Source organism: Chinchilla lanigera, unplaced genomic scaffold (assembly GCF_000276665.1).
Source record: "Chinchilla lanigera isolate Chin_1 unplaced genomic scaffold, ChiLan1.0 scaffold00078, whole genome shotgun sequence".
Lineage (NCBI taxonomy): Eukaryota > Metazoa > Chordata > Mammalia > Rodentia > Chinchillidae > Chinchilla > Chinchilla lanigera.
The window spans coordinates 5,234,238-5,262,086 of NW_004955479.1; the positions used below are offsets into that span (position 1 = coordinate 5,234,238).

General features: G+C 37.3%; 1 protein-coding gene and 1 long non-coding RNA gene across 3 annotated transcripts in view; one reads left to right on the plus strand and one right to left on the minus strand.

Annotated features, from left to right (window-relative positions):
* The window catches only part of LOC106146452, a gene marked incomplete in the record, with an annotated part of 19,757 nt that extends 1,826 nt beyond the window's left edge, over nt 1-17,931 (minus strand). The window contains 1 exon segment of the mRNA XM_013503304.1: nt 17,771-17,931. Coding sequence (XP_013358758.1) covers nt 17,771-17,774 — 4 coding nt within the window.
* Nucleotides 16-27,849, plus strand: LOC102016053. 2 transcript variants are annotated; one of them, XR_263734.2, is made up of 5 exons: nt 16-239; nt 17,772-17,935; nt 18,850-18,957; nt 21,596-21,729; nt 27,215-27,849. It is a non-coding gene; the product is annotated as an uncharacterized LOC102016053 (long non-coding RNA). The 2 variants fall into 2 exon arrangements; XR_263733.2 differs by having other exon boundaries at nt 17,772-17,931.

Consider the following 27,849-nt stretch of genomic DNA (forward strand, 5'->3'; position numbering starts at 1 on the left):
GGAGGCGGCGGCGGGCGGCGCGGTCCGGAGCTGGACCTGGGCCCTCCGCTGCCGCACTGTGGGCGTGGAGCAGCAGCGGGCCTCTCCCTGAGTGACGGCGGGGGTCCTGATGGACGTCGCGAAGCAACGCACTTAGAAAAAAGAAAAGACGGCCCCTGCAGGCCTGCCTGGTGCCCCGGCGCTGAGCGTGTTTGCCGCCCTCACGCCCGTTCCTTTTTTTGGAAGAACTTTCTTTTATGGTCTGGTGAATTGGAAAATACTCCTTTCCCCACCCTTTCTTTATGTCAGACCCGTAGGCCTTGTTTTCTTCAACGTGCTAGTTTGGGGAAGTGACACAGAAAAGCCGTACCCACTTTAATCCTTAGAAGTAAATCTCAATAATTCTTTTCTAATTTATGTGTTTGAGAATTTTAAAAGTTAACTAAAACAACCTCCATTGTTGAGTATGTTAAATACTAAACAGCTCTTAAAAGCAATTTCGGAATATGGAAATAATGACATGGACATGGACTGCAGTGACTTAGGAAGATGTATGACTTTTGTCCTTAAGTGTACGAGGACATTACCATCGTGTCTACTAATAAATGTTTCAGTAAACAGAGTTTACACGTTAAATGTAAGGCGTCTAAGGCAAACTTTCCTGAAACGATTTGATGTTACCATCTCTGATGACACAATAGAAATTTCTCATGAACGAAACAGATTGATAAGCCATTATCAGTGTACTTTCAAAGTATTTATAAACGTAAAACCACTTAATGAGATTGGCTGAGCTGGAATAAATCTACAAAGGAAAATGAGAGTGTATAGCTTTGGGACTTCTCGTTATATGGACATACCAAATTAAACTTGTTTGATAATGTTAAAGGGAAAAGTGAATTTTAAAAAGTGACAGATTTATAAAATAATTAGGTTTTTAAAGGCAGTAGTGATGTATAACTCTATATCACATAGTTAAACCTAGTTGATAAATGAGTTTGTATTTTATTGAAAATGCAGCTTTTATACATTGGAAGCACAGTTACAATAGAAAGCATTACAAGTTCTTAATGAAGTGACAGTAATTAGAGCCCTTAAATGTATCAACTATAGTACCAAAAGCATAGGCTTCAGGTACAAATTCTAAGTTGAAGTTCCTTATGCCCCATAACCTTAACAGACTTAACATAACCTTAACAGCTCTGTATCAGTTTCCTCACATGTGAAATGAAAATTCTATTTCATAAAGGTGTAGTGTAAATCGGGATAATTACACCTATTTCAACTTTGTAAAGGAAAATAGCCGTGTGAAGCCCTGATACATATTGGCTACTGAAGTTTTAGTTGTCTTTTACCGTCTTTGCCTTTGGCCTCTTCTACTTTCTCTTCGCTGAAGAATCAAGATTTGAATTGGAAAAAAAAATTATATGTGTGTGCATGTGTGTGTGTTTTAGCTAAGCCAGATTCTTTAAAAACTTTCAAAATTTTTAACTATATGATACTTCAAATTCATACTGGTGAATTTGGGACATAATCTCTTTGTTAGAAGAATTTCTGATTAAACTATGCATTATGCCAAATAGATATATGTATCTCCATCCCAGTATGCCAACATAACAAAACTTAAGACCATAAATCTATAGGTGGAATTCTGTCAATTTGTATTTAATAGATGCTGAAGGAGTAGAGGCTTAACTCAGTGGTAGAAACTCGTTGGTAGAGTGCATGCTTAGCATAAGGGCTTAGATGCAGTCTCCAGTACCAAAAAAAATCATAAAAGCAGCTTCAAAAATAGCAGGTTTTGGTTGCTTTTGGGTTGTGTTGGATTGGATTTGGTTTGGTTTTGACTAGAAATACCAGCCTGGTCTTAAAACTTGTAGATTTCAAAACTTAATAAAGACAAGAGGTATTTGGAAGAGGGATAATAGGATGACAGATGAAAGAACAGTAGGTATGCAATGAAGAATCCTCATTTCCATGCCGAAAAATATTGTATTCCAGTCATTTAACAACCTTTATTAGCCTAGACCATTGTTTGAATTGCTTTTTTCTTTCAAGAAATTTTAAGTTTTACCCAAATGCAGATTTTTTGCCCTTAGTTTTTTTTAGACTTGAAGATTGAAAATTATGACCATCATAGATGTTTTTCCTTCAGTTTAAGCTAATTTTTTTTCCACAAATTTTTAAGTGCAGTACCTTGTCTATAAAATTGCAATTTATGTTATTTTCCACCCTATTTGTAAGAGTCTGGACTTTTTCCAACTCCTTAATATTCTTAAAATGTGAACATCAACATTTCACTGGAAATATTATTTCCTTACTCCTTTGAGCCTGTGAATAAGCAATATTTGGGATTTCCTCCTCACCATGCATAAAGGATGCTTTTTTCCCACATTAATCTTGAGATCAAGAAGTACTGGCTGCATTTGTTTCAAAAATTTTAGCAAGTGCTTTCTGTCTTATTCTGTCTTGAGCAGAACACAAGACATCTTTCATTCTGTTTTCTTTGGCAAGTTACATTCTTATCTCAAATTCTTTTTACCCCGTTTGAGAGATTGGATTTGATCCAGGAAATGAGCATTCTGTTTCTCTTCCGCTGAGTTTCTTAAACTGAGTAAGCTAGCTTAAAATGACTAGGGATTTTATTTTGTATGTACATATTTCATACCAGAATGTATGTAAATACAACAAAGAAAAAGGCAGTTCTTGGATTTAACATCTTTTATTTTTCTTGCCTTAACTAGAATCTATTATAATTTATTTTCGCTCCCTTTCTCCCTCCCTCTCTCTCTCTTTCCTTACTACAGTCCTTTAAAGTGAAGCCCTCATTTTGATAGAAAACATTAGGGTACTTTATTCGTGGAGGAGATGACATTTTTTTGGATATATACCCTGCAGTGACACCCTTCACTGTGCAGGATGTGGAAGTTGCAGCACATAAGGATCTATGGCATTCAGCAGCCATTGTATCCATAATTGCTGTACTGACACACAGAGCTCAATTACAGAGTCGAAACAACAGCAAATCTGGATACTGAAGGGGGGGATGAATGTCACTTCTCTTATGTAATATCAAAGTGTTCGCATTGTAAAATACTTTTGCACATTTTTATGTAAATGTTGCATATAGTGGTGCTTGCGAGAATTTGTCCTGTTGCATGTTCTCCCAAGTTAAATGTTGAATGTTTTATTTTTCATCAAGTAAAATCTTGAAAACTTGGCCAGCACACTTTTTTTTTGTTGTTTTACATTATCTTTTAATTTAAGTACAAGCATTTTTGGGGATTGCTTTTGAAAAGACAGCTTAATTATAACTCATTTGGATTTCTTATTGCTATTAGTGGAAAACTGAATTCTTGTTGACACTTGTGGATTACCAGTGATAGTTAGGACAACTATGTGGCTTAGTCTACAGATACCTAATACATATCTTTGTTCAGGAAGTGATTTGAAGGACTAAGGAGGTTATAGAACACCAGGCACTGCTTTCAGATGTTTTGGCTGTTACTCTTTAACTTTAATGACTATTCAATGGCTTTTAGTTTAATTATCCCAAATGAGAAAGGAGACACATCAGCTACTTTACTATAAAATACTCAAGGTTAACCTTTAGGTGAGTAGACAACTGGAATATTTAGGGTAATTGGAAGATGCTATATGTCCCTGTTACTCTGCTCACTGTGTTGTGGTAAAGATTACGGTATCTTCTATCACATAATGTTCTTAAAACCAATTTGTATTTTTATAAAGTGATGACTGCACATAATTTTAAAAGTCACATAGTACTAACATTTGTAGTGACATAGAAGCTCCAAGCTCCCTTCTCTATCCCCATTTGATCTTCTCAGAAGCCTACTTTGAGCTGTTTTTTCGGCTATTTATAGCTATATTTCTAAATAGTATGCCAAGTTGCTGTTTATTGATTGATAAATTTAAAACATTATGTATTAACTTCTGAATATAAATGGTAAGGATGTATCTCTTTTAAACTACGACATCCTCCCTTTTGGCCCCAGTGTAGTTGTAGCACAATCTGTGTTTAAATAACTATCACACAGAATAATGTTATTGTATGAGTCAAGCACTTCATTATAGTTATTTTACATTCTTAAAAAATTTGTTCATTTTTGACCTTTAAAAATTTTTTTGTCCTTTTTCAATAATTATATTTTCTTTCTAAATTTCTCTTATATTCTTTAACAACTATAGACCACTGTAAAGTCCCTGTATTGTGTTGTATTAATCTGGACTGTAGCTACATTGCTGCTAATTGGAATTTTCTTTAGTTATTATCCTGAAATTTTACTTTTTTTCTATGTCAGACCTGTTTCTTGGATGGGGTGTTACCTCTTTCGGTATACTCTGTTTTGGTAATGTATATTTTTTAGTGGCTTTCTAGGAAAAACTGCAGGGGGCTGGGGATTTAGCTCCGCGGCACAGTGCCTGCCTGGCAAGCGCCAGGTCGTGAATTTGATTCCTGCTACCAGAAAACAAAACAAAACAAAAAAAAAACTCATAGAAGATAGCAATTTTGAGTTCTTATGTACCTCATAATATTTAGCCTCACCGTTAACTAATGACTTAATAAGATATGGAATTTCACGTTGAATATCAGTTTCCTTCAAAATTTTATGATGTTATTCCATTGATTTCTGATTTTAAATGTCATCATTAACATCTGATATCAGATCCTCTGTTCTATAGTTTGGATCGTGAATGTCTCCCAAGGGCCACGTGTTGAAAGTATGGTCCCCAGCATGTGGCACTACTGCAAAATGGTGGGGCCTTCAGGAAGTGAGGCCTACTGGAAGGAAGTTAGGTCACTGAAGGGTGTGCCCTTGAAGAGGATATTACCTAGAATCACACCCTGTCCTCTTCCTCTCCCTTTGCTTCTCAGTCATCAGACAGTGAATAAATAGGCTTCCTCTGCTGTGTGATTCTGCCATGATATACTGTGCCATACATAAAGCAGCAGAACCAAGCAACCAAAGATTGGAACCTCTGAAATTATGAGCCAAAATAAAACTCTTCCTTTATTAAGTTGATTATCTCAGGCATTTTGTTACAGTAACAGAGAGCTGACTAAAATATTTTGTATGTGACTTTTTATTACCTTTGAAAATTTTTAGGATCATCCTGTTTGTGGAATTCTGAAATTTAATGACATACCACAGTCATCTCTTTTTGTATTCACAGTGGGAGTTATTCCATAGGCCATTTTTGTCTAAAAACTCATATCCTTTACCACTGAAAATTTTTCGTATGTTATTTTCTTATACTTTTCTTCCCTCAATTTTTTTCTATTGTCTTGCTGGAGTGTCTGTTGATCAAATCAGGCTTCTTTATTCATTCTCTATCCAGCTAGAAATTATATCCAAGTTTCCTTGTGGAGTTGCTCCAGTGAACTCACAGCTGTTGCCATTTTGGGGCACAGACACTAAATTTAGCCCTAAAGTTGTGAAGAAGAACTAAAATCTCTCTCTTCAGCTTCCAAAAGCCAGATGTTCCTGCTATCACCTTTGCCAAAATGGATTCCCCAGGCCATCTGCTTTTTCATTTTATGTTCAAATCACAATTGCCTATAGATATATGCCTGATTAAGGAAATGCCAAAGATCTGTGCCCTCGCTGTAAGAGAGCTTGTGATATCAGGTTTAACTTTAGGCATCTGCAATTCATAAATCAGGTTTTCTGAACATAGGACAGATATTCAAAAGGTACTCGGTTAATTCAATTGCTAAGAGTTGGAACTTCAGGAGATTGGCTAAGGAGCAGGCCTTTTAAGAACAAAGCAAAAATATGCAATATAAAATGTAACACTTGGTCTCCAGTTTTATCAAAATGATGACACAGTGTGCTCTTCATTGCATGCATGTTACATATATAATAGAATTTTAGCATTCTGTCTCTAGGAAATACGCAATTTTATTTCATTTTTTTGTTCTCATACAAAATCTTTTAGAAGAACTAGCAATTATTTTTCTCCCCATGTTAACTATGTTGCTTGTCCTTGGAAGGTCAATAATTCTTTTATCATGAGTTCATATACTTGGATATTATTTATCTATGAGTAGCTGTTTAGCTGATCCATTAAAGAAAATTAATTTTTTTTTTTCTTTTGTTTTCCGGTACCAGAGATCAAACTCATGACCTTGTGCTTGCCAGGCAGGTGCTGTGCCGCTGAGCTAAATCCCCAGCCCAATTAAAATATTTTTAATATATCAATGTTTTGTCAAAACCAATGATACATAGATTTTTGCATTTGCAAATTAAAATTACTTTTTAAACATTTGTCTTTCTCATTAGCCTGAAGGGTCTCTGAGAGCTCATCATGCTTCATCCCTCTTTACAACTTCTTAACATTGAACCTATACAATATTTAATGTATATGTGTAGGTTAAATGATCACTTTGGATTAAAATGAAAATACGTGATTTTTAAAACTGGTACAAAATTCGTTATGTAGGCTCTAAAATCACTTCAAGAAAACCTACAGCCTTGTCCAAACTCTTCCACACAGTACTAAGCACATGATATTCTAAGAGCACTAGAGAAAAAATAAACAGGATCTGCCCACAAGTTAGACAGAGAGGCAGGAGTTGTGACTGACAGCAAAACAGAAAGGAATGACTGTCCTTCACCCGAAGATTGTCCAGCAAAATCTAAAGGATGAAGTAATTTTCTGAGTAAGATTAGGTGTCTAGGGGCCCAGTCTGATAGAAGAAATATAGTGATGTTTTTAGGGATTTCTGGGAATAATAGTTTTTAGCATGATATGTTGGCCAAAAAAAAAAATGAAGTAAGTTGAAGCTTGACTTGGGGCTGCAAAGCAACTCAGGAAGTATATGGAAGCAAGTTCAATTACCAGGCATATTAGAAACTGGAGTAAAAGCAAGAGCCAGGGTAAGAAATCAGACTGGCATCCCAGGCCCTGGGGAAATAGACTAGTAGTTGTGAAGTGTGGTGGCATTAACATTACTTAGGAATATGTTAGAAATATGAACTCTCAGGTCCTACTCTTGCCTGAGTCTGAATCAGAAACTCTAAGGAGAAGACTTATCTGTGTTTCAGTAACTCTTCCCCATCCCATTCAATGATTCTGATGAGCTAACCTCCAAGAAGACATCAAGGAGTTTAAATTTACCACCACTAACAACTACTTCTTCTCACTCTCCAAGTGTGGTATTACAGTGACTGTCTAAATTACATTCCTTTTTGGGAAAGGTAACTGGTAATGAACCACTGTGATTTATCCTTGTCAGTTTAAGACATAGATAAGGTACCAACTGCAGGTGGAATGTCTTTATTTACTGGCAAAAGAGCTGATATGGTGACAAGAAATTAGCTGTTCTGAGTTCTGATAGTAAGTAGCCATGTAATCTGAGTAAAGTGACTTAACCTGTATATGCTTTCTATTTACTCATCTGTGAAATGAAAGGAATGAATTCATTATTGCTAAGGTAATTTTCAGCTCAAGATTATACAATCAATCCTGTTATTGGGATTAAAAAAATTGAGCATGATTAAAAAAAAGTATTGGGTAAAAGGTGATACATAAAAGAATGTCATATCTTTACACTATTACATTTTTGGCGATATGAAAATGAATACGTTGGCTTTACTGTAAGTCTGACTGATGAAATAGATGGCAATAAAATTATTCACTGAACATAAAAATACTAAATTTCTTCAGAGCAGGAAGAAAAGGGTTAAACTGTGGTTCTATGGAATTACTGACCTGTGATGTGTCATTCATAGCCAATTATTATATTATTAGTTGTTTTTTAAAGATAAGGAAAATCATTGAGCACTCAAACAATTTAGTCAGCATCAGTGGTCACATTAGAATAAGTTCCTTATTCTTAGTTCTAGAGTCTATCTTTATTTAGGAACATTTCGTTAGAACTGACAGGGACCTTAGCAATTATGTAGTTCAAACTCATTCACCTATGCTTAAAAATGGCAAAGGCAAAAAAAAAACAAACAAACAAAAAAACAAAAAAAAAAAAACAAGAATATGTGCATATATTTGGTTTGCTACATAGCAATAGCTGTTGATAAAGGTGTCTAAAAATTCCTTTGAAAGGAAGCAAAATACTAACAAAATAATACATTTTAGTCAAATGACTTGGATTAAAGTCTACTTCTATATTGGTCAAATTATGTAACTTCACTGTACTTGTGTTGTCTCATCTGTACTATGAAGATAATAAGTATCTCCTGAGTTTGTTATAGGAAGTAAAGTTGCAATAATATATGAAACAGCACCTACTCCAACCCTGGAGCATAATGGTTGCTCAGTAAATATTTGTACTGAATAGAGCTAAAACTTAAGGGTCACCCACATAAAAGATTTTCAAGAATGTTAAGTCAAACTACTCAGCTATATTAGTATATACTCTGTACATATAAACATATATAACACAAAGATTAAATGGAGAGCTGAACAAGATTTATAACTCATTTTCTTACTTTCTGCTCAGTTCTGAAGATTATACTATCTCATCAGAGATATTTGAATATTATTTAAGATTGAATACTTGAATGTTATTTGAATATTATTTAAAATTGGATCCCCAAATCTTCATGCTAGATTAATGAATATGACTTATTGTTTACCGTTTTTCTCCAGAACCTATTTGTCCTTCACTAGTATTTGTAAATGAATCATGTTCAGTACTTGTATTGGATCAGATCCTTTAGAAGTAGAATCTGATAGTGGGATCAGGCCTACATAGTTTATTAAGTTTCTTTAGGAAAACAAAGGGAAGGAAAGAAGCTCATAGGAAGGGAAAATTGACATGCAAATGATATGGTCTCAAGGGCATTCTTTTTAGCTTGATCCTTCAAGGATCAGGCTCTGCAGCATAAATCACTCTACGGGAATGCTGGTGTCTTGAGAAGATTAGCCTTTTGTGTGTCACTGATAGGCACACTCAGCCACTGCCTGTGGGGCAGAGGGAGAGGTAGTTTTAATGTAGCTCCTGTGAGCTGAAGGCAATGCCAAATCTCTGGCGAAGACAGAAATTGTGAGCCATTCACAGAAAACACCCCCAGCAGCCTGGAAATGGCTACATGGACTGGTCAGGAAATTGAGGAAAAGCGATGCCAACAGTGCAGTTTCTTTACCTCAAAGGGTTCTAAACCCATTTTTCCTTTGCATTCACAATATGCCAAATAGTAGTTTCTAGACTTGAGTAGAAATATAGTTTATCCTCTGTTAGCCACTTTGTGGACCCTAGCCCCCGGAGGGAACACCTTTTGCTAATTTCTACAAAAGCATTGAATAGACTAGTGACAGCATGGAAACCTAAGCTGCAAGCGATGGGTCCACCAACTTCTCAGCAGCACAAGGATACCAGTACTAACAACTGTTTAAGAAAAGTAATACTGGAATACAACTGTCTTTTTCTTAAAATCTACTAATCATTTTTTTCTCTGCCTGATCATCCCTGAATCTTGATTTCACTTGCAACTTGGAAATAGGTAAGAAATAGTATGGATGTTTTTCTTGAAAGCACTGGAGGCTTCTCTTGGGTTTGGGTTTAGATTCTTGCCTTCAACTCTAATTCTGTAGGGCCTGAGACATTAGAGAAACTTTGGTATCAAAAACCCTTAGTCATTGTACTGACTAAGGTACACCAAGAAATCAGAGAATACTTTAAATACTTAAATAAATTCAATGCAGGGATTTGCTTTCATAGATGATAATTATGCTAAAAAGCCAAATAGAGACCATGAGCAAACCCAGAGATTAGCAATGCATGAAAATGACTGGAATTTTGAGGCTGAACAAAGGGAGAAGGCAGAGCCAGAATCATCTAGCAGAAGATATTTAGTAGCACTACGGAGGAGCGAATATACCCAGAGAGAAGCGAAGGGAGAAATTTCCTACCTGCTCTCTTCCTTCAGCACTCTACCATCCTACCAGTGCCTCTTGGGCTTACCTAGCTCAAAGCTAGCTGATGTAGAAGCTGGGAAAGATGCACTGTAGGGGTCAGGGCCCTTATACTACAGAACAGATCAGGGGAGGGAGATGTTTAATAGCAGTCAAGGGCAGCCCCAGTAATATTTGCTAAAATAACCTTGGAAGACTATATTTGGCCTTCTAAATTCCCAGTGATGGTATGTCATTCAGGAATACAGCATGTCTGTCCTGATTTCAAATTCATTTCCTCATGACTGTACTTTTCCCATAGTTTCTGTTTATTACTAGCTCTTAAATAATTTGTTGATAAAATTCCACATGTGATTTTTATTGTTTTATATTTTCTTATGATAGACACCTGGTCTTCTTTAAAGCACATATTCATGATCTCTTGCAACAGTAGCCACATTTATATTTCATGACTTTGCCTGCTGGTCACAGAAGCTCTGAGTGGGGGTGAACATCTAACCTCATCCTGACCAATCAAATTTGTCTCCTGAGCTGGGATTCATGCACTCTACATGTTAGCCTCTTCTAACTCAGTAGGTTAGGACATGTAAGCTTGAGGAAATGTGGAGTGGTGATTATATGCATATGAAAGAAGAGAAAACAATTTTTAGACAGAAAAAAGAATAAAATAAATTTATAGAGGGAGGCAGAGATGGGTGATGTTGTTCACTCTCCCCGTAGAAAGATATTCAAGGGAAAGGAGCCGGTTGTCCTGCTAGTTTTCCAGTTCTTAGTTTAGATTTTTGGAAGGCCCAGTTTTATTTCCTACTCTTGGGTTCTGGGAAAAAGTATGAAGTGAGATTGAAAAAATACAGTATTTAAATTAAAACTTACTACAGTAAAAGATATATTGTCATCATTACTCCTCAAAACACTCTCCCTCTCTTCAAACACACTTATCCCATAATTCTTTCACTTTCTGAAGCAGTTCTGGAAGTCTTTTTTCATAAGTGCCTTTAGTTGTATGATCATTGTTGCTTTGAGGTCCTGAACTGATTCAAATACTCTACATGGTAGTTTTGACTTTGAGGAAGAGCCAGAAATCACACCGCGTTTCACAACTGCTTCAGAAAGTGGCAGGAACAGTGGAATAAGTGTGTTTAAAGTGAGGGGGAGGATTTTTGAAGGGGATTAAGGGCAATGTGCCTTTTATTCTAATAAACTTTTAAAAATATAAACATTCACCCTATTTTTGATTGCCCTTTGTATATTATCCTACATAAATTCCTCTTCGGCTTTTTCCAGAGGTTTTCTATTAACTACAAGTAAAATGTCCTTACTGAGACAATATTTTAACTGATTTGAACAAGTAGTTTAAAAATTAAAGTATACGCCTATTTCACACTTAAATGTAATGTGTTGCTAATATATCACTAGGCCGGGACTTGGAATGGATGAAAGAGGGAGGGCACAGTAAGTGTTAGAACTGACTTGGCATGTTGACTCAGTACCTACACGATGATGGTATCTGCACACGTGCACAGTGCAGTGCTCTGACACACATGAGAAGAATGTCACCATGTCACAATTTCCTGTTTTAATGCAAGTCCATACAACATTACAGTCTTCCTCAGCTTCTCCAAGCACTGCTGGATTTTATGTGTTATCATGGTCTATTGAGAGACCACTTTGCTTCAGCCTTTACTAACCCAGAGCTGCTTTTTGCTTTTGGCTCCATTCCAAGGTAGCAGTTTTGTGATCACTGGGCAGGGGATGGAAGGGAGTTGAAAGGAAGGACATAATTGGATCTATTGCTATAGTCCTCTAAATACACCCACCAAGCCCCATTGCAACTGAGAAGATGTGGAAAGAATAGTAAATTATCCTTTATTTGGAAGATGTTTTTGTGTGCCTCAAAACATTGCCTCTCCCATATTCCTAAAGTACCAGACTCCTGTATTTGATGCATTTATATCTATATTTATATTTATTTCCTATATTTCCCTGCCAATCATTTATATGAAGAAGAACCTAGTATGTATGCAACTTCCTGCTGTACAAGTCATTGCACCCTGATGTTACTTTATGCAGTGAACTAGTATGGTATCAAATGGAATAGGAAGATGGCCCAAGATGAAAAATGAGCTGACCTGTGAGTCTCATTATAGCCTTCTAATAAATGCCCTTTTACTTTGTTGTCTTCAGTCGGTTTCTGTTGTTTGTCCCTGAAAACCATAGGTGATTCTGAAATTTTCACCATGAGGGTTGTTGCGGGTAATAGAACTTCAGGACAATTCAGTTGTGTAGTATTGGCTATGCGCTTTGATGAGGAAAGGAAAAGTGAATTCTCATATTCTCAGATGAGACACTAGGATCAAACAACAGAGAGTTGTGTTATTGTCTCTGGCTATTAGGGTCAAGAATCTACTGAGTCTAGAAAGCCTTACTAGATGCTTCTCAAAGGCAAGGGTCAACAAACAGTAGGTTTAAGTAGTTGCAACAGAAAGCTTATGACCTACAAAACCTTATAAAGTATTTACTATCTGGCCCTTTACAGAAATTTGTCAACCCTTAAAGAAACAGCATAGTTTTCTCCAGCAAATAATAAAGGTATGAGGAACTGGGGAACTGTGAAAGAGCAGTGGGTAAATTAACCAGTAAAAACAACAAACTCTTGCCTCAGAACACAACCTGGTATGCAGAGACACTCCGTGATAATTCTAAAAGGATCTGTCATGAACAGGTATAGAACTGAGATAGCCAGAATTGAAACTTATTTAATTCATGGTTGCTAAACTAGTAATTTGTGAAGTATAGTACTTAAAGTGCTTTGTGATAGGGTAGAAGATAACCATGAAAATAATTTATAACAAAGAGTCTCAGTGGTTATCTTATTGTAAGTTTCTTAAAGAAATGTTTGAACTTAGAATTTCATTTATTTACTTCTCAAGACAGACAGCTGTTCAACTGTGCTGATTTTATGGTAACAACAAATAGCTCTCAGGTATTTTTGAAGAAGAAAAAAAAGAGACATACTTAATATGTCCCTCTAGGTTTTTAAACTTCAGTGAGGAAGTAGCTATTTTTCAAAAGAAATTTATATTATCCAATGCATATTTTTAATAGTCATTTGGCATTTGGTCCATCATGATGTGATTTTTAAAACTCAGAAAGAATAATAAAGTCTGTTATTTATAAAAACTTGTGTTCCTCAGCTTAAATACTTTGAAACAATCTGTTTAAATTTTTTCCAAATAAAAAGTTTAGTGTATTTTATACTGAGCAAAAATATGGAAACACTTCTCAGTTTACAAGAAATTTACTTTCAAAATTTCAACAAATGCAGTACAGGTGGATCAGATTAGAAACATAAGCATCACACTTGAATAAGGAAAACTAATGCCCAACTTCTATTGTATATGTATTTTTATAGTATCCTTTTCAGCTATAACTACTAAAATGAAGTACAGTATATTACAAACTCATCTTACAATTAAACTCTTGGATCAAATTTCAAAAAGTAATAAACCAAGTTTAAAAAATTATGGTGTACATTTAATCACTTTGCAGTGGAAAGCATTTTCTTAATATTTCAGTGTATTAGTTAGTTTTCCCTTCGCTGGGACAAAATACCTGACACCCATAACTTAAGGAGGGGAGCTTTTTTGGGCTGCATTTTGGGCCGCAGTTAGCTGGCTCCAAGACAAAAACATCATGATGGAAAGGCGTGGTAGAGAAAAACTGCTTAGTTCATGGCAGACAGGAAGCACAGTAGGGAAACCGTACCACAGAGGAGGGGGAGAGAAACAAGATATAGACCCCTGATGTGACACTTCTGTGACCCTTCCAGGTATACCTAGAAGTGTGCTCTACCTACCCCGGGACCAGTCCCAAAGCCAATCAAGGTGCACCTCCGCCCTAACTAGCACACTTAGGTAAAACAAAAAATTGTGTCTTTAAAACTATTAATTCACTGACCATTTAAAAGGACGATCTCTTCGTATCATTGATTTTCGCTGTAGTTTATGTGTTTTCTACTCTCTTGTTCATCATTAAGTATGCTACTAGATGATTTTTATCAAGTTGAAGTTCTTGTCTATCTTTGACTTGTTGAGAGTTTTCCTTATAGATGAATGATAAATTTTGTGAAATGCTTTTTCTGTATCTATTAGATAAGCTCACATACTTCTTTTCTTTTTAGTCTGTTGATATAATGTGATGAAATACGCTAATTTTTAAATATCGAAACAATCTTGTACCCCTGCGATAAACTACAATTGACAATGATGTACTGTCCTTTTTATATATTGCTTAATTCTGTTTTTAAATGTTGTTAGGGATTTTTATGTTCAATGATATGGGTCTAAAAAGGATTGATAATCTTCTAACAATTCTACAAGCAGAGGAATTACTCTGATTTTGATTTTCTAGATTTCCATGTACTTCAAATTCCTCCATGCCTTGACATTTTTATTTCATGTTGATGCCCTTATAGTGATCTCTATTCTGAATGATCGTCTCTCACAGTACTGAATTTGCCCTTGGCACCAAACATTTCCATACCTAAAGCTGCATAAGTCACTGGTTCTGGTTTATTCCCAGTGGTGACTTTTTTGCCAGGTACTTCTTAGGCCCTGCTTCTCTAACATATGGTAGGTGGCACACTCTGCCTGTGTGGAATTTAGTATCTTTTGACAACTTCTGGAATTCCTCAAGTGACAATAAAAGTAAATGAAGCATCTCTCAGTGCCGGCATTTCTGGGCTCACTGGGCCTTTACATCTTGCCCTTCTTGAAGCTTTCTGCTTTGCTGTATCCTAAATTTCTCTGTATCCTTGTTCCCCAGTGATATTCCTTTTTTTTATATAACCACTTTTCTCCTTTGGCTTTTTCTGATAAGAGTATAGATATACTCAAATATCTCTCAAATTAAAACTACCTTTCTTGGGGGCTGGGGATTTAGCTCAGTGGTACAGCGCCTGTCTGGCAAGCGCAAGGTCGTGAGTTAGATTCTTAGTACCGGAAAAAAAACCAAAAAAAAAAACCAAACAAACTACTTTTCTTAAGATAGACAATTTAAATCAATAAACAAATGCACAAACCTTGGCTGTTTAGTTGCTAACCTATATCTTTCCTCTTCATAGCCAAGTTCTAAAATGAGTAATCTATCTTCATTGCCTCCATTTGTTTCTTTGTCTTTTGGTAATCATGCAGTATGAGTTTGTTTTCACCTCCAACATTCCAGAGACTGAGGGCACCAATAACCTGAGAAACTTTAGTTACATACCATCTTGGTAGAATTTAATATTTTCTCCTTTGAAGACTGTTCATCGTCTATTCACGTGTTGTCTGTCTCTGGCACTTACATAATCACTCTGTGGCTGTCCATCTTAATTATTGATTCCACCCAAGTTTATATCATTGCTCCTCATTGTCTTTAGATATTGTAAGAGTCTCAAAAAAACTTAGAGAGTAGATTAATTTATTAATCCTATTCATCAGAATAATACAAGTTAGCACTTTTTGAGCACTTATTACATGCCAATTAGCTTGCTGAGTACTTTAGGTATCTTCTTATTTAATTTCCTTTTTTTACAGCTTATGAAGTTATTACTAACAGTACTCCTTAAGTGCAGCTACTTGTATCAAGAGCGAGAGAGCTGATTTAAGTCTTTTGACAGCGGAACCTGTGCCTTTAACCGTGGTTCTATCTATACTGACAGATCCTGAGAACGAGGTGCCCGCGGATGTAAAGAAAAAGTAGTGAGAGAGACAAGAAAAACGAGAGACATACGTCTCGGATCAGGAGGCTTACAGCCTGTCGGACTGCAGCCCCGATTACCAATGTCAGTCACCTGTTATTGAGTGAGAACCCAGGGTGTAGCTAGTACAAATGGGCGAATACCAAACATCTTAGTAATTAAAGCATTATCTTTCTCCAGTTCTGCCTCTTATGCTGCTGGCAACAATCCCCTGGTGGGCCTCCTACACCCAGCACCAGGCTCATTCAGTTCAGCTGGGGGTTATAAATCCACTACAGTCACAGTCCTTACTTCCCATTAATTTTTGCAATGCATGGCAAGACTGAAAAATAGGGATCTCCTGCAATTCAAATACACTCTTATCTTCAGGTGGAAGGTTTCAGTTCATTTTTGCAACAATAAGCAAATCATTGTGTGTCCTCAGTGCTTTCTAATCAAAGAATATCCTGCACATTTAACAGTGATATTGTTAATGCCTATGACTTCTACTGCCATCTTTGTGATTTCCAGACCTTTCTCCTGAGGTTTAGAACTATAGCCACAGTGATAAACTCTGCAAAGTCATCACATACAGACCTAGACTCATGATCTTCATTTCAAATATTTCCTTTTCCAGTGTTGCTTATCTTAGTGAATAACAAACACCATCCCATGCTCTTTTACAATTAGAAACGTTAAAATGTTTTCTCATGCTGTTTCCGCCCTCTAATCTTCAGTCCCCACATTCTGCCAAGTGTCTCTCCTCTTAGCTGTCTACCGTCACCTCACCTCACGCGCATCTCTTCTTCCTGTACCCTAAATCGAGCATTGTTAGCCACCTCGGTAGTCCCCTTGTTTTCAGTCTCTAACCTGCTCCCAATTCATCCTATATTTTTTCTGCATTTGCAAGCGAGAATCTGATCACGTTATCTGTCCCTAACAAAAATTCTTCAGGGGATTCTTATTGTTAGCAAGGCAAGATTTAATTGTTTGTACCATGACATATCAGGCTTTTTAATATGTCACTTCCTAACTCTTCCACCTCACTCCTTGATAACTCCTCCCCTCCCCCAACCACACACAGTTTATACAATTCACCAGTAGTGCTTGCACTTGCTGGGACAACACGTTTTCTCCCACCTTATTTTCTCAGTTTGGGACGGCCTCTGTTCTGTTCCTCCAACTTTACCTGTCGTCGAGGTTTCTTTCAATCATCAGCTTGTGTGTTCATTATTTCTGTGACAACTTCCCTGAATTTCCCAGAGGAGGTTTTTCCTTTTTCCTCTGTGCCCATGATTCAACTTGGAGGCAAGTCAGTTCAATCACAGCTTAAAGTACAGTAAAATTATTTGTTCTTCATTTGAATTTAATGAGATGGCTCCTGTATTTTTACAAGTATATGTCCCGATGATGCATATTTTTCCTGGATATGATCCACAATTGTCTAGTGCAGATTCTCAGTAAGAATTTTGACTCACTGAAGAAGCGTACAGAAGAAGAGAGTAAAGAAGGGGAAGGATAGCAAAACAAAGGGAACATTGCTAGAGCTCTGAGAAACTATTGTACACAGAGGCCTTGAGAATGTCTATCTCTTGTTATGTTAAATATGCTTGGATCACCCAATGCTAAATATTTAAATGAGATCCGAGGCTTTGAGTCTTTATCTTACTTAACCAAGGCTACAACTAAAATTATTTTATGCCTAAATATACCAAATAATGTACTCTTCCTGCTTCCTTAGTAAGACAAAACATTGTCCCAAGGATGTTTATTCTCTGGATGTGCTCTATCCTGGTACTTAGATCTCACTTATTATCATTTTTAAATGTTTCTTCCTTAAACTGTTCCAATTTCCTTCCCAAGAGTTGCCTTCCAAGGCCTGCTCCTGCTCTTATCCTGATTTGCCTCTTGCAGTTTTTCTATCATACTAATTGTTCTTGTAAAAACTGGATTCTTATTTTCCCTCCGTCCGACTTCTATTCTATGATTCCTAATTGAAAGACTGCATTTGGGTTTCTCACAATTTATGTTCTGCTCTGAGGAACATTGTGTTTATATCACAGCACAATATAAAAGGTTCCTAATTGTAGTTGCTGCAGAATTCTTTAAATTAACAACAAAGCTTTCTTCTGTCTGTCATAATAACAGTTGTATTTTGTTCTCTTGATTTTCAAAGCATGCGAATCTTTCCTCAATTACCTGCATGGAATGCCAGGCCTCCAAGACCACCTGAGACAGCACAGGCCCTCACTGCTGCTACTCTGCTACTTTCAAAACCCACTAAGCTATGCAGGATTTACAAAAGTTTTCAATGGAAGTGATCTCCACTGGAGCCTGTAGGTAACTTACATTTACTTTTGATTAAATTAGATCTCTAGAAGGTTCCATGATTATACCATATTAAGTCTTTCATGGAACTAAATAGACTGCTATGTTTTAAAAAAACTCTTGATGTTAATAGAAGGTTGTTCGAAGAAAAAAAATCGGAAATCCACTTTTATATTTATTATTTCATTTGATTATAAAACTATTGCTGCAGACATTTTCTTAAGTAATATAACTTAATACTCAGTCCATAAAAGTGCTAAATGAGATACTTCTTTTAGAATTTAGTTGTAGAGAATGAATAGCCTTTCCAGAAGCACTGGCATGGCTTCATACTTTTTCCTGATGATAATTATAAAATACTTTATTTACACCCCATTGCCTGCCCTATTGGTAGGTGCTACAATACTCAGAGCAAAATGTGATGCATGAGTAGTCCAACTATGTCAATGCTTTAAAAGTTTTGGGCTTTTTTTTTTTTTTAATATAATGCTCCTATAGCATTTGCCATGTTCTCATACAAAAGAACATTTGAGTTTGCTATGCCAGGTATATTTTAATTACATCACAATAATACCAAACTATTAAAGTAAAAAGTTATTTGTGGACTCTTTAGAAATGTTTCACATACAGTCAATGAAACACATCATTAAACTATGTTAAACTGTAGGATTGGCTTATTTTATCCTCCTACATCTGGTTCTGCCTTTCCATTTAATAACTATATTGTGTATGTCTTTTACTGCCTCAGAATTTCTTTGATAAGGGATTCATAAATGCAGTTGGCAGAAATCTAAGTGCAAGTAGCTTATGTTAAAAAAATAAGTGAGTCAAATCTATTGGTCTCATAACTGTGGAGTCCAAGAAAGACCTGGTTTCAGATCGAATGGTATCAGGAGGTCGCAGCCTTTAATTCTTTGATCTTTCAGCATTATCCTACACAGACGGGATTCTCAGGCAGGCTCTCTCCGTGTGCTGGTTCTCTGCAGCTCCAGGATTCATCACCAATCAGTTTAGCAAAAAATTCACAGAAAAAGGTAACAAAACCAAACACTCTTCCCTTCTACAAAACAGTCTCAGACCTGTGTCAGCCCTGACCAGAGTCCAGTAGCCATTACTGACTCAGTTACTCTGGCATGATATTTACACTGTTGTGACTGATAAAGCTAGGGTCATGCAACTTGGGAGGATGGGTGAGTTCCACCCACATCACATATGATAGTAGTGGCTTAGACAGGTTCCTAAAGGAAAAGAGGCTGCGGCTGGCAGCAGAGGGCAAATGAGTGCCAGGTGATAAAAAATGTCAGCTGCATATCGCAAATTAGGGCTGCCAGATTTAGGGGGAGGGGATGCAAGATATCTAAGTACATTTTAATTCCAAATAATACATGATTTTTAGCATAAATTACCCCATGCAATATTTTTGGGACAGTTTATACTAAAAAATTATGTTATCCCAAATTAAAACTTAACCATGTGCTCTATATTTTATCTGGCAACCCTACCAGAAGGTTTATAAATAAATTCAATTAGAAAAATGTAAGGTTAAGGTTAACTTTCAAGGAATGGGTATATAAGTAACTTTATACCAGGCAGCCACTTAATCCATCTATAATTATAGAGGATATAAGTATTATAACACTATAGTAAAATATTTATTTATTGCACTAGCCATGATTGAACCCAGGGCCTTCATGCTGAGCTGCATCCTAAGATCTTTTTTATTTTTTATTTTTAGACAGAGTCTCACTAAGTTGCCCAGGCTGGGCGTAGACATGTAATTCTCCTGCCTCAGCCTCCTAGTGTATACCACCACACCTGGCTTATAATTTAATTTCCATTATCAAAGGCAAAAAGTTGATCTCAGTAATTTAAGCAACTTGCTCTCACCTTATTTTTGTAAGTTTCACTGATAGTTTAAGTATCTATGTTTTCTACCTTTTGGGCTATTCATCTGGATAAGACCTGTCAATGAAATATTTTTTTACTTATTTGGCACTATTTTTGTTTGTTTGTTTGTTTTGTTTTTTGGGTTTTATTTTTGGTTTTTCTCTGGTACCGGGAACCAAACTCACGACCTTGCACTTGCCAGGCAGGCACTTTGCCGCTGAGCTAAATCCCCACCCCCATTTAGCACTTTTGGATATGTGAAACTACCTAGGGCTTTTGGGTTGCATTTCTGTGGCAGCAGTTGTCGCAGTACATCCTCAGTTCCTCCTGAGACCAGGAGTCCCAGGATGTTTCTTCCCTCTGTCATCTCATACACTTGTGCAAGACAGGTGGATTCATCAGTGTGCATTGTGTGTCGGCACCACCCTGATTTTAGTCATAGCAAAGCAGCTACCTCTTGAGGAGGACTGTCCATCCAGGGATTCTGATGTTTGTGATCCAGGTGCCCTGTGGCCCAGGTCGGGACAAAGAAACAATTCTCCTCTGCAATTTGCATTTCGAGGAGTTGAAAGGAGTTACTCTGCAACCAAAAAATAAAAAAATAAAAGGAATTGCTTCATTCTGATGGTGCAGAGTTGAGGAGAGTGTCTGCGAGTTCCTCTGGTGCCGTCCTGGGCAAATGATGTTGCCTTTGTGTCTCATATATGTGTGAGCATTGCCATCCTTCTAATAATTTCTTTCTTGTACTCTGAAGTCTGTTTCTGATTTCAGAGCCCGCAATCCTTTCTAAGTAGATGTCATATCATTTTGACACCTCAAATTCTGTTTCTCATGTGAGCTTATAAATTCACAATAAGGACATAACCGTGCTAAGGTAGAATTTCTATGACACTGTCACAGTGAAAGAAACACAAGTAATGAGCTTCTAACCTATGTCTGTTTAATATTTCTCCAACCCAACTCAAACAAGAGGATCTTCTTTAGTTAACCTGTCCACTGCCTCAAGTATCTGATATGTTCAAGATGCTGTGTAAGGCTCTGAAGATTAAGAGGACAATTTGGGATTCTCCAGTTTCCTAGGAAGTCACCTGTGAGGTGGAGTTTAGTAGTAGGCTGTGTACAGCAGTTCCCACAGGCTCTGCACCAGGGGAAGAGAAGGGACAGGAAGAGTAAGCAAAAGGAAGACTTACAGGTTGAAACAGAAAGTTCTGGCTCACTCAGTGAAACCTTTGAAGTTAGAATTGTCCTGCATGGTATTCTCAAGAGGGTGACAGTTAGTTGTTTGTATGAGCTGCTGAGAAGGAGCATGGTCTTGAGTGAGGTGGTTGTCTGCAGTGGAAGCGGCCTTCTAGCGGGCTGGTAGCTAAAGGCTGTTTGCCAACAGCCCTTCAAGCAGCTGGGGTAACAAGCTCTCCTGGAAGCAGAATCTGAGTGATGCATCCCAGTGTCCACTGCAGTTAACCACCGAGTGCAGGAGATTAGGAGATGCAAACAGCGGTCTGCTGGTAATTTGTGTAGTCCTTTGGCAAATAATCTCACATAATAATTATAGCTGCCTCAAATCCATAAGGAATGAAAACAAAAATTTCACTACTTACTAACATGAAGAAAAATGTGATAGAGATAAAGATTTTTGAAAAATAAAAACAATTAGTCATTAAAGAGACAGGGTTTTCTTTTAAATACTGAAAGTTAGCCTGAATATAATATCTATAAAATGGATAAATATACCTTTAAGAGACATTCACTGCATTGTTCTTATTTATATTATTTTGTCCTGAGCAGGGGGAAATGTCACTAATAGTTTGTCTGTGGACTGGCATTTGGAAATCACTGGCATCCAGAGGATGGGATATGTCTATCCAGTGGATATGTAAAAACAGCTACCATGGATTTGCAGGAAACACCTAGCAGGAAAGGTAACGTTAACACCGGGTAGCTCGGGGAACTGATACCAAGATGCATGGGGCACGTGGGTTCCGGCCGAGTGCTGAGGATAGGCAAAGGCACAGACTGGGACTACGGGGTGTGGCCACACAAAGAAGGGTCAGCCTGCTCAGGAGGGTTATTAGTCACATAGAGAACACTGGTGACTAGTTGAGGGTTGAAACTAGAGTTCACTGGGGTCAGATTGTTCACTAGACAATGGAGAAGTAGTACAGGTTTGTGAACAACACTTTACATGATTAGAACTGTACTTCAATACAAGTAGCTTATCAGGAAACAGGTTTTATTTATTACATGTGCTTAAAATAGAATATGTGGCAGGATTCTGTGTTTCCTATTGTTGGAGTCTGTGAACAGTAAAGGAAGAGAGAAATTAGTGAGATGGCACTGACAATATGTAGGACGAGATAGATATGGTTAGGAACAGAATCACTGGGATTCAGCAGTTTATTGGGCTGCTCTATGCCCTAGGGGAAGGGACTTAAAGGGAAATGGTGTTAGTTTCATTAATAGAGGAAAAGTAAGGGAGAGAGATTTTGTAAAGAAGGCAAAAAGTCCAGGTACAGGCATCATGCATTTAGTGTGTTGCCTTGGGATGAGCAGACTGAAGGAAAGTTTTATTTCTAAAAAAGCCTTAGGTTTCTTGCCGTTGTAACATGGAGAGTTCAGCTTTACCTGGCAGTGAAATCAGGGCACGCTCCCTTTGTCCTTTGCAGTGGGTTTTCTGAATCTCTTGTGCAGGGAACTCTTTCTTCACTCTTCATTGGGATCAAATTTCAGTTGACACTAAGCCCATGCAAAATGGGCTCTTCCTCTGTGTAGATTTCAATAGCTGCATATCAAGTTTGCTGTGCTTTAGCGCTATTGATATTTTGGTGCATATTTTCTTTTACTTTTTTTTTTTTTAACTCTAAGAGCTGTCCTGTGTCTTATAAGATGGTTAGTGACATCTCTGGTCTCTATCCTCTGGTTGCCACTAGTACCTCCCTCTACTGCAACCAACAGAAATGTCCCTAGACATTGTCAAAGGTCTCTTTAGCTGACAAAATACCTCAATTAAGAAGCATTACAATATATGTGCATGTAGATATAGAGCTACTGATATAAACTGACCTTGATGTGATCGATAAATATCCTTATTATGTGATCGATAAATATCCTTATTAATCCATGTTTGTGATTAATGATGAAATGGCCAATTGATGGTATTCTGACAACTCTCTGACCAATATTTCTGTCCTCATTTATATAAACTCAATCTATTGTTGTATGGCCACTAGTGAAATTTACTTTTTGTGCTCCTTTGTCTTTACCTCATAGAGTCATAGTTATGTTAAGAAATTATCCTAAGTATCAGGGAAATATGTCAATTGCAAGTCTCTAGCATAATTCTGTAGCTATTACTTGTATTTGAAGTTGTGTGTAATTTCAGTTCCCTAAGCTTGTTATTCTCTTCAGCTCATCATTCATACGTTGTGGTATTCCTGTGTATTTTTTCACATATGTTCAAGTGCTGGAACTATGCTATTATGTTTCATCTCAGTATTAAATACTGCCTGTTGGGAGTGGCTGGAAAGTAAGACGAAGCCAGCCTGAGAACACCAGAGTGCCTCGAGCACGTAAAAAAGCCATTGTAGCTTGTTACCCGATTGCTGGGCAACAAGGTGGAAATTAACCAACCTCTCCAGGGTACAAATAAATGCTCTACTGTTCTTGGGCAGTTCCCCTTCTCTGCTCAGAGGGAAAGGAGCTCCACCTGATCCCAGCTTTTTATCTCTTGTCTATTTTTATTTCATTCTCCTACTGTTCCTTTCCAGAGTACAGTAAGAACCCAACCAATCCGTACAACTGGCCACAATTTAGAACACTCTGGTTGTTGTATCTGACTTTTGTGTTATGGTACTTTGCACATGATACCAACTCTTGGTTTGCTGGTTAGCTTTGTGTGTCAGTCACCTTGGCAGTTCACAGGGTACCCCTTTTAACATTTCTGAGAATGTGTATGAGAGTGTTTTTGGTGACGTTAGATTTGAATTGCTGGACTCAGTAAAGTGGATCACTGTCCTCAAATGTGGATGAGCAACAGCTGATCTTTTGATAGCCTAAAAAAATAAAAGACAGAGGAAGAAATATTTAACCTCTTTTGCTTTCTCTATGCCTTCTTGAGTTGAAATGTCTCATTTCACCTTCAGCCATCAGCTTCTCTAGTTTTCAGGCCTTCAAACTTGAGCCAACTTATAACACTGGTTTTCCTGGGCGGCCAGCTTTCAGACAGTGGAATGCAGGACTTCTTAGTCTCCATAATTGAGCCAATTGCATTAATAAATCTCTTTTTGTTTATATATAAAAAGCTAGTGGTGAACCACAGTCCAAATTCCAGAGGCTGGTATATGTGTATATTTCCTACTGGCTTTGTTTCTCTGAAGAATCTTTTAACTACTATACTTGCAGTTGGAAAGAAGTCATTAAAACTGGAAGCAGAGGGGTTATTGGATAGATTCCATAGGTAGCAGCTACACCAGTCAAGGTTCAGTCCTGGTCCAGTGGGCGTGAAGGGTGCAGGTTTTAAAAGCGGGGCATCTCAATGGGTGGAAAGAACATCTTGGGTAACTGAGATGTGATACTTTGACAGCTAGAGATGTCAAATCCGAAGAAGGAAAACATCAAAGATTGGAATTTAAAAAAAAATGCAGTTCTTCATTTTAGTGGTGGGAATGAGTGACTAGGCAAAAAATTGAGAAGGAAACAAAGAATTAGAGACAATGCACTTATTGATCTATGTCATGTGGAAACTGTGACTTGTGAAATAGTAAGTAAAATCATTGGTAAAGAAGATCTCTTTGTTACAAAATTATACAAAAATTAGTGTAAAGCCAAGCTCTGCCTGATGAAAGCTGCTTGGGCCCTTTCTGCTTCAAATCAGAAGCAACTGCAGTAGGATTGGCAGATCAAAGGTGATCTGCCACATGAGGGGCAATGATCCTGAGAGCTGATACTGATAATGAGCTAGGTCTGATGACAGGCCAGAGCACACGCATGGAAAAGAGCCAATAGTGGCCAAGCATGGTGGCACATGCCTGTAATCCCAGCACTCGGGAGGCTGAGACAGGAGGATTATTGTGAGTCTGAGACTAGCCTAGGCTACAAAGTGAGGTCAAGGCCAGCCTGAACTGCATAGCGAGACCCTATCTCAAAAAAAAAAAAAAAAAAAAAAAAAAAAAGAAGAACCAGTGGTATGTACTGGTGATGTCTGCTAAGATCCACATGTTTTGATTTGGTGACTTCATTTTCAGTGTAATTAGAACTTATATCCCTCCTATAGAGGGTTTTAATGATAGTATAATCTGTTCTTATTTAAGAAGCTGTTGGCAGTCTTTGAAGATTTTTTCCCATGATTCTTACTCAGATTTATTCTTCACTTCTTTGAATTTATTGTCAATTAACAATTTTTTGCCATTCATGCAAGAGATGGCCTGTGTCTTCTTCTTATATGAATATTTGTTTGTGTGCTCACAAAGAGAATCATATGAACTCTGATTTATCAGATTTGAGCCTAGTTTTACATATTTAAAATTAGATATTTATAAGTTCTGTTAATACTTACCTATTTTCACATAATGTTGGATGTTAGTCTTTTTAACTCATTGCCTTTTTCCTATGGAAGATTAAGATAAGTAAAAGTTGATCAGTGCCTGAAATTATATTATTGGGTTTTAAATTTTGAATAAATTTTTACTGATTCAACTTTATACTAGTTCAAAAAAGAATGAGTGTAGTGCACTTAGATAATTTGGGATAAATTTTATCACACAGAGTGAGTTTTAGCATGGATTTCTTGGGTGGTATTTGCTTTCAACCATTTGGTTTTACTTTGAGGTGTGTTTGTGTGTACATGTGTGTATACAGTTTCTGTACAGCAACAAACTCCTTGCTTGAGTCAAAACTTTACTGTTTCTTTTACTTAAATTCTTTAGGTTGATGATTCAGAAATCAAAGATATCAAATCCAGACAGGGATTTTTTAGTTGTTAAACTGTGTTTTTATCTTCTTTTTCAATGCCATTCTTTGTTTTAATTTCCCCTCTCAAACTTCAAGCTATTGTTTTCTTTTGTTGTTTATTTTTGTTTTAGACACAAAGTCTGGCTATGTTGCCCAGGCTGGTTTTGAATCTGTGAACGCAAGCAATCCCTGCACCTGTGCCTCCCCAGTACCTGGGGGGGTACAGGTATAGATCTCTACTTATGGCTTGGTTTCCTGGCTTTTAATGAATGAGTTCATTTATGCAATCAGTCAGTCAGTCAATCAATAAATCCAACTATTCTTCCATTTATCAAACGTTTGTTTCACACTCTGTTCTATGCCACAGTCTGCCAGGCAATGGCATCGAGTGACTGAGCTATTGTTTCACTCACCCAGTGTTTTGCCCAGATGCTCCCTAGCCTTGACTTCTGTCATCAGAGTCTATTACTTTTACCTCTTCTTCCTGTGAAGTCTGCCCCTGCTGCCTTATTTCCTTCCTAAATCAGATGCTTAACTCTTACTATTGTGATAACTAAAACTACTAGTTTATGAATCTCTCCTCTCCTGTGATTCACATTCAATACTTCAGTCATAGGAGCTCTCTGAAATGCAAATCAGATTTTGTCACAAGCTACATACTAGTATTTTCCATGCCCTCATGATGAAGTCTAGATCACTGACATTCCTTCAGGCTTCTCCTGATGGGTCATAGATATGTCACTTGGCTCATCTCTTTGTCCTTCCTCCCTGAATTTCTTCAGGTTCTTGAAGTGTATTCTGTCTTTTGGGGGAGTTCTGAGGCCCTTTCCCTTCTGACTTTTCACTCCCACATTCTTTGTCTTGTACCTCCTTCTTTACTTTTTCTAGCTAATTCCAATTTGTCCTTAGTATCTCACCCGGGATCCTACTAATTCCAGGAAACCTTCCTGAGCTAGGGCTTGTTTCCTTCCTTCATGCACTTTTGCAATGGACAGTTCTGAAACTGTTTTTCTTTCTGCGTCCTTTCATGTGCATCATGAAGGTGGGGAGAACGGATTTTCACTCTGCATTTCTCCTGCCTAGGTTACTGTTTGTTACACTGTAGGTGCCACTTAAGCAGTTGGATGAATACATGAGTGAATGAATGAGAGAACAACGCATTAGTTATTAAAAATATTTATAAATTGTTATAAAATGCTGTGAAAGGCTGTGTCTTTGATTCCACACCATAACTATAAATAGGAAATAAGCAATGACTTTGTTGTTAGTCCTGAAAGACATTTAAAATAAGACAGAGAATGGATTCACCATTCTTGTGTAATGCATAAAATACTGAATGTAGCCAATTTGCAGCAGGAACTGAGATTTAACCTTCTTCATTCTAATCTTTCTTTTTTTCCTACCTATTACATGATACATTAAAAGAGCCCCCACCTACCCTTTTTCATTATTCTCCAGATGAATCATTAAAATAGCAAACATCCCTAGACCACTAATGAATGGCAAGCCCGCTACACCAGAACTCAGAAGACCTACAGCTGTACAGAAAACCAGAGACCGCATATATATGGAGAATGCAAGTTCATCCTGGCCAGGCCACTGTAGCCCCACTTGAGAGGAACTGCATCTGAAGAGCTCTCTCAGGAGCACCCTGCACTTCCTAGTCCATAAATCATCTTAAATAGTTTTTAAATTTCCAGTGTTTATGAAATTTTAAGAAACTATATCAAGTGAGGCATATTTCCACACATCTCTGCATTCACATCACCTTAATGTGCGCATAAATCCTTACACAACAGGGCTCTCAACTTTACACTGGACTGGGTCCACAGCCATGACGAAGGCGTTATGGGCATCTTTTGGAAACTTACAGGAAAAGACAGGGAGCACCCTGATTTTCATGGGCTGATTGACATGAAGACCTGTGTTTTGGGCTTTGAGAAGTTTTTATTGGAAGCAGAGAATGCATTGCATCCAAAAAATGCAATGGATGGCAACTTGTCTCTTTTATGACCTTGTAATACATCAGAACCCTTTGAGAAAAGTGTTTTGGGTGGCAGCAGAATAAACTACTTTTATGAGAGAAGACAGTA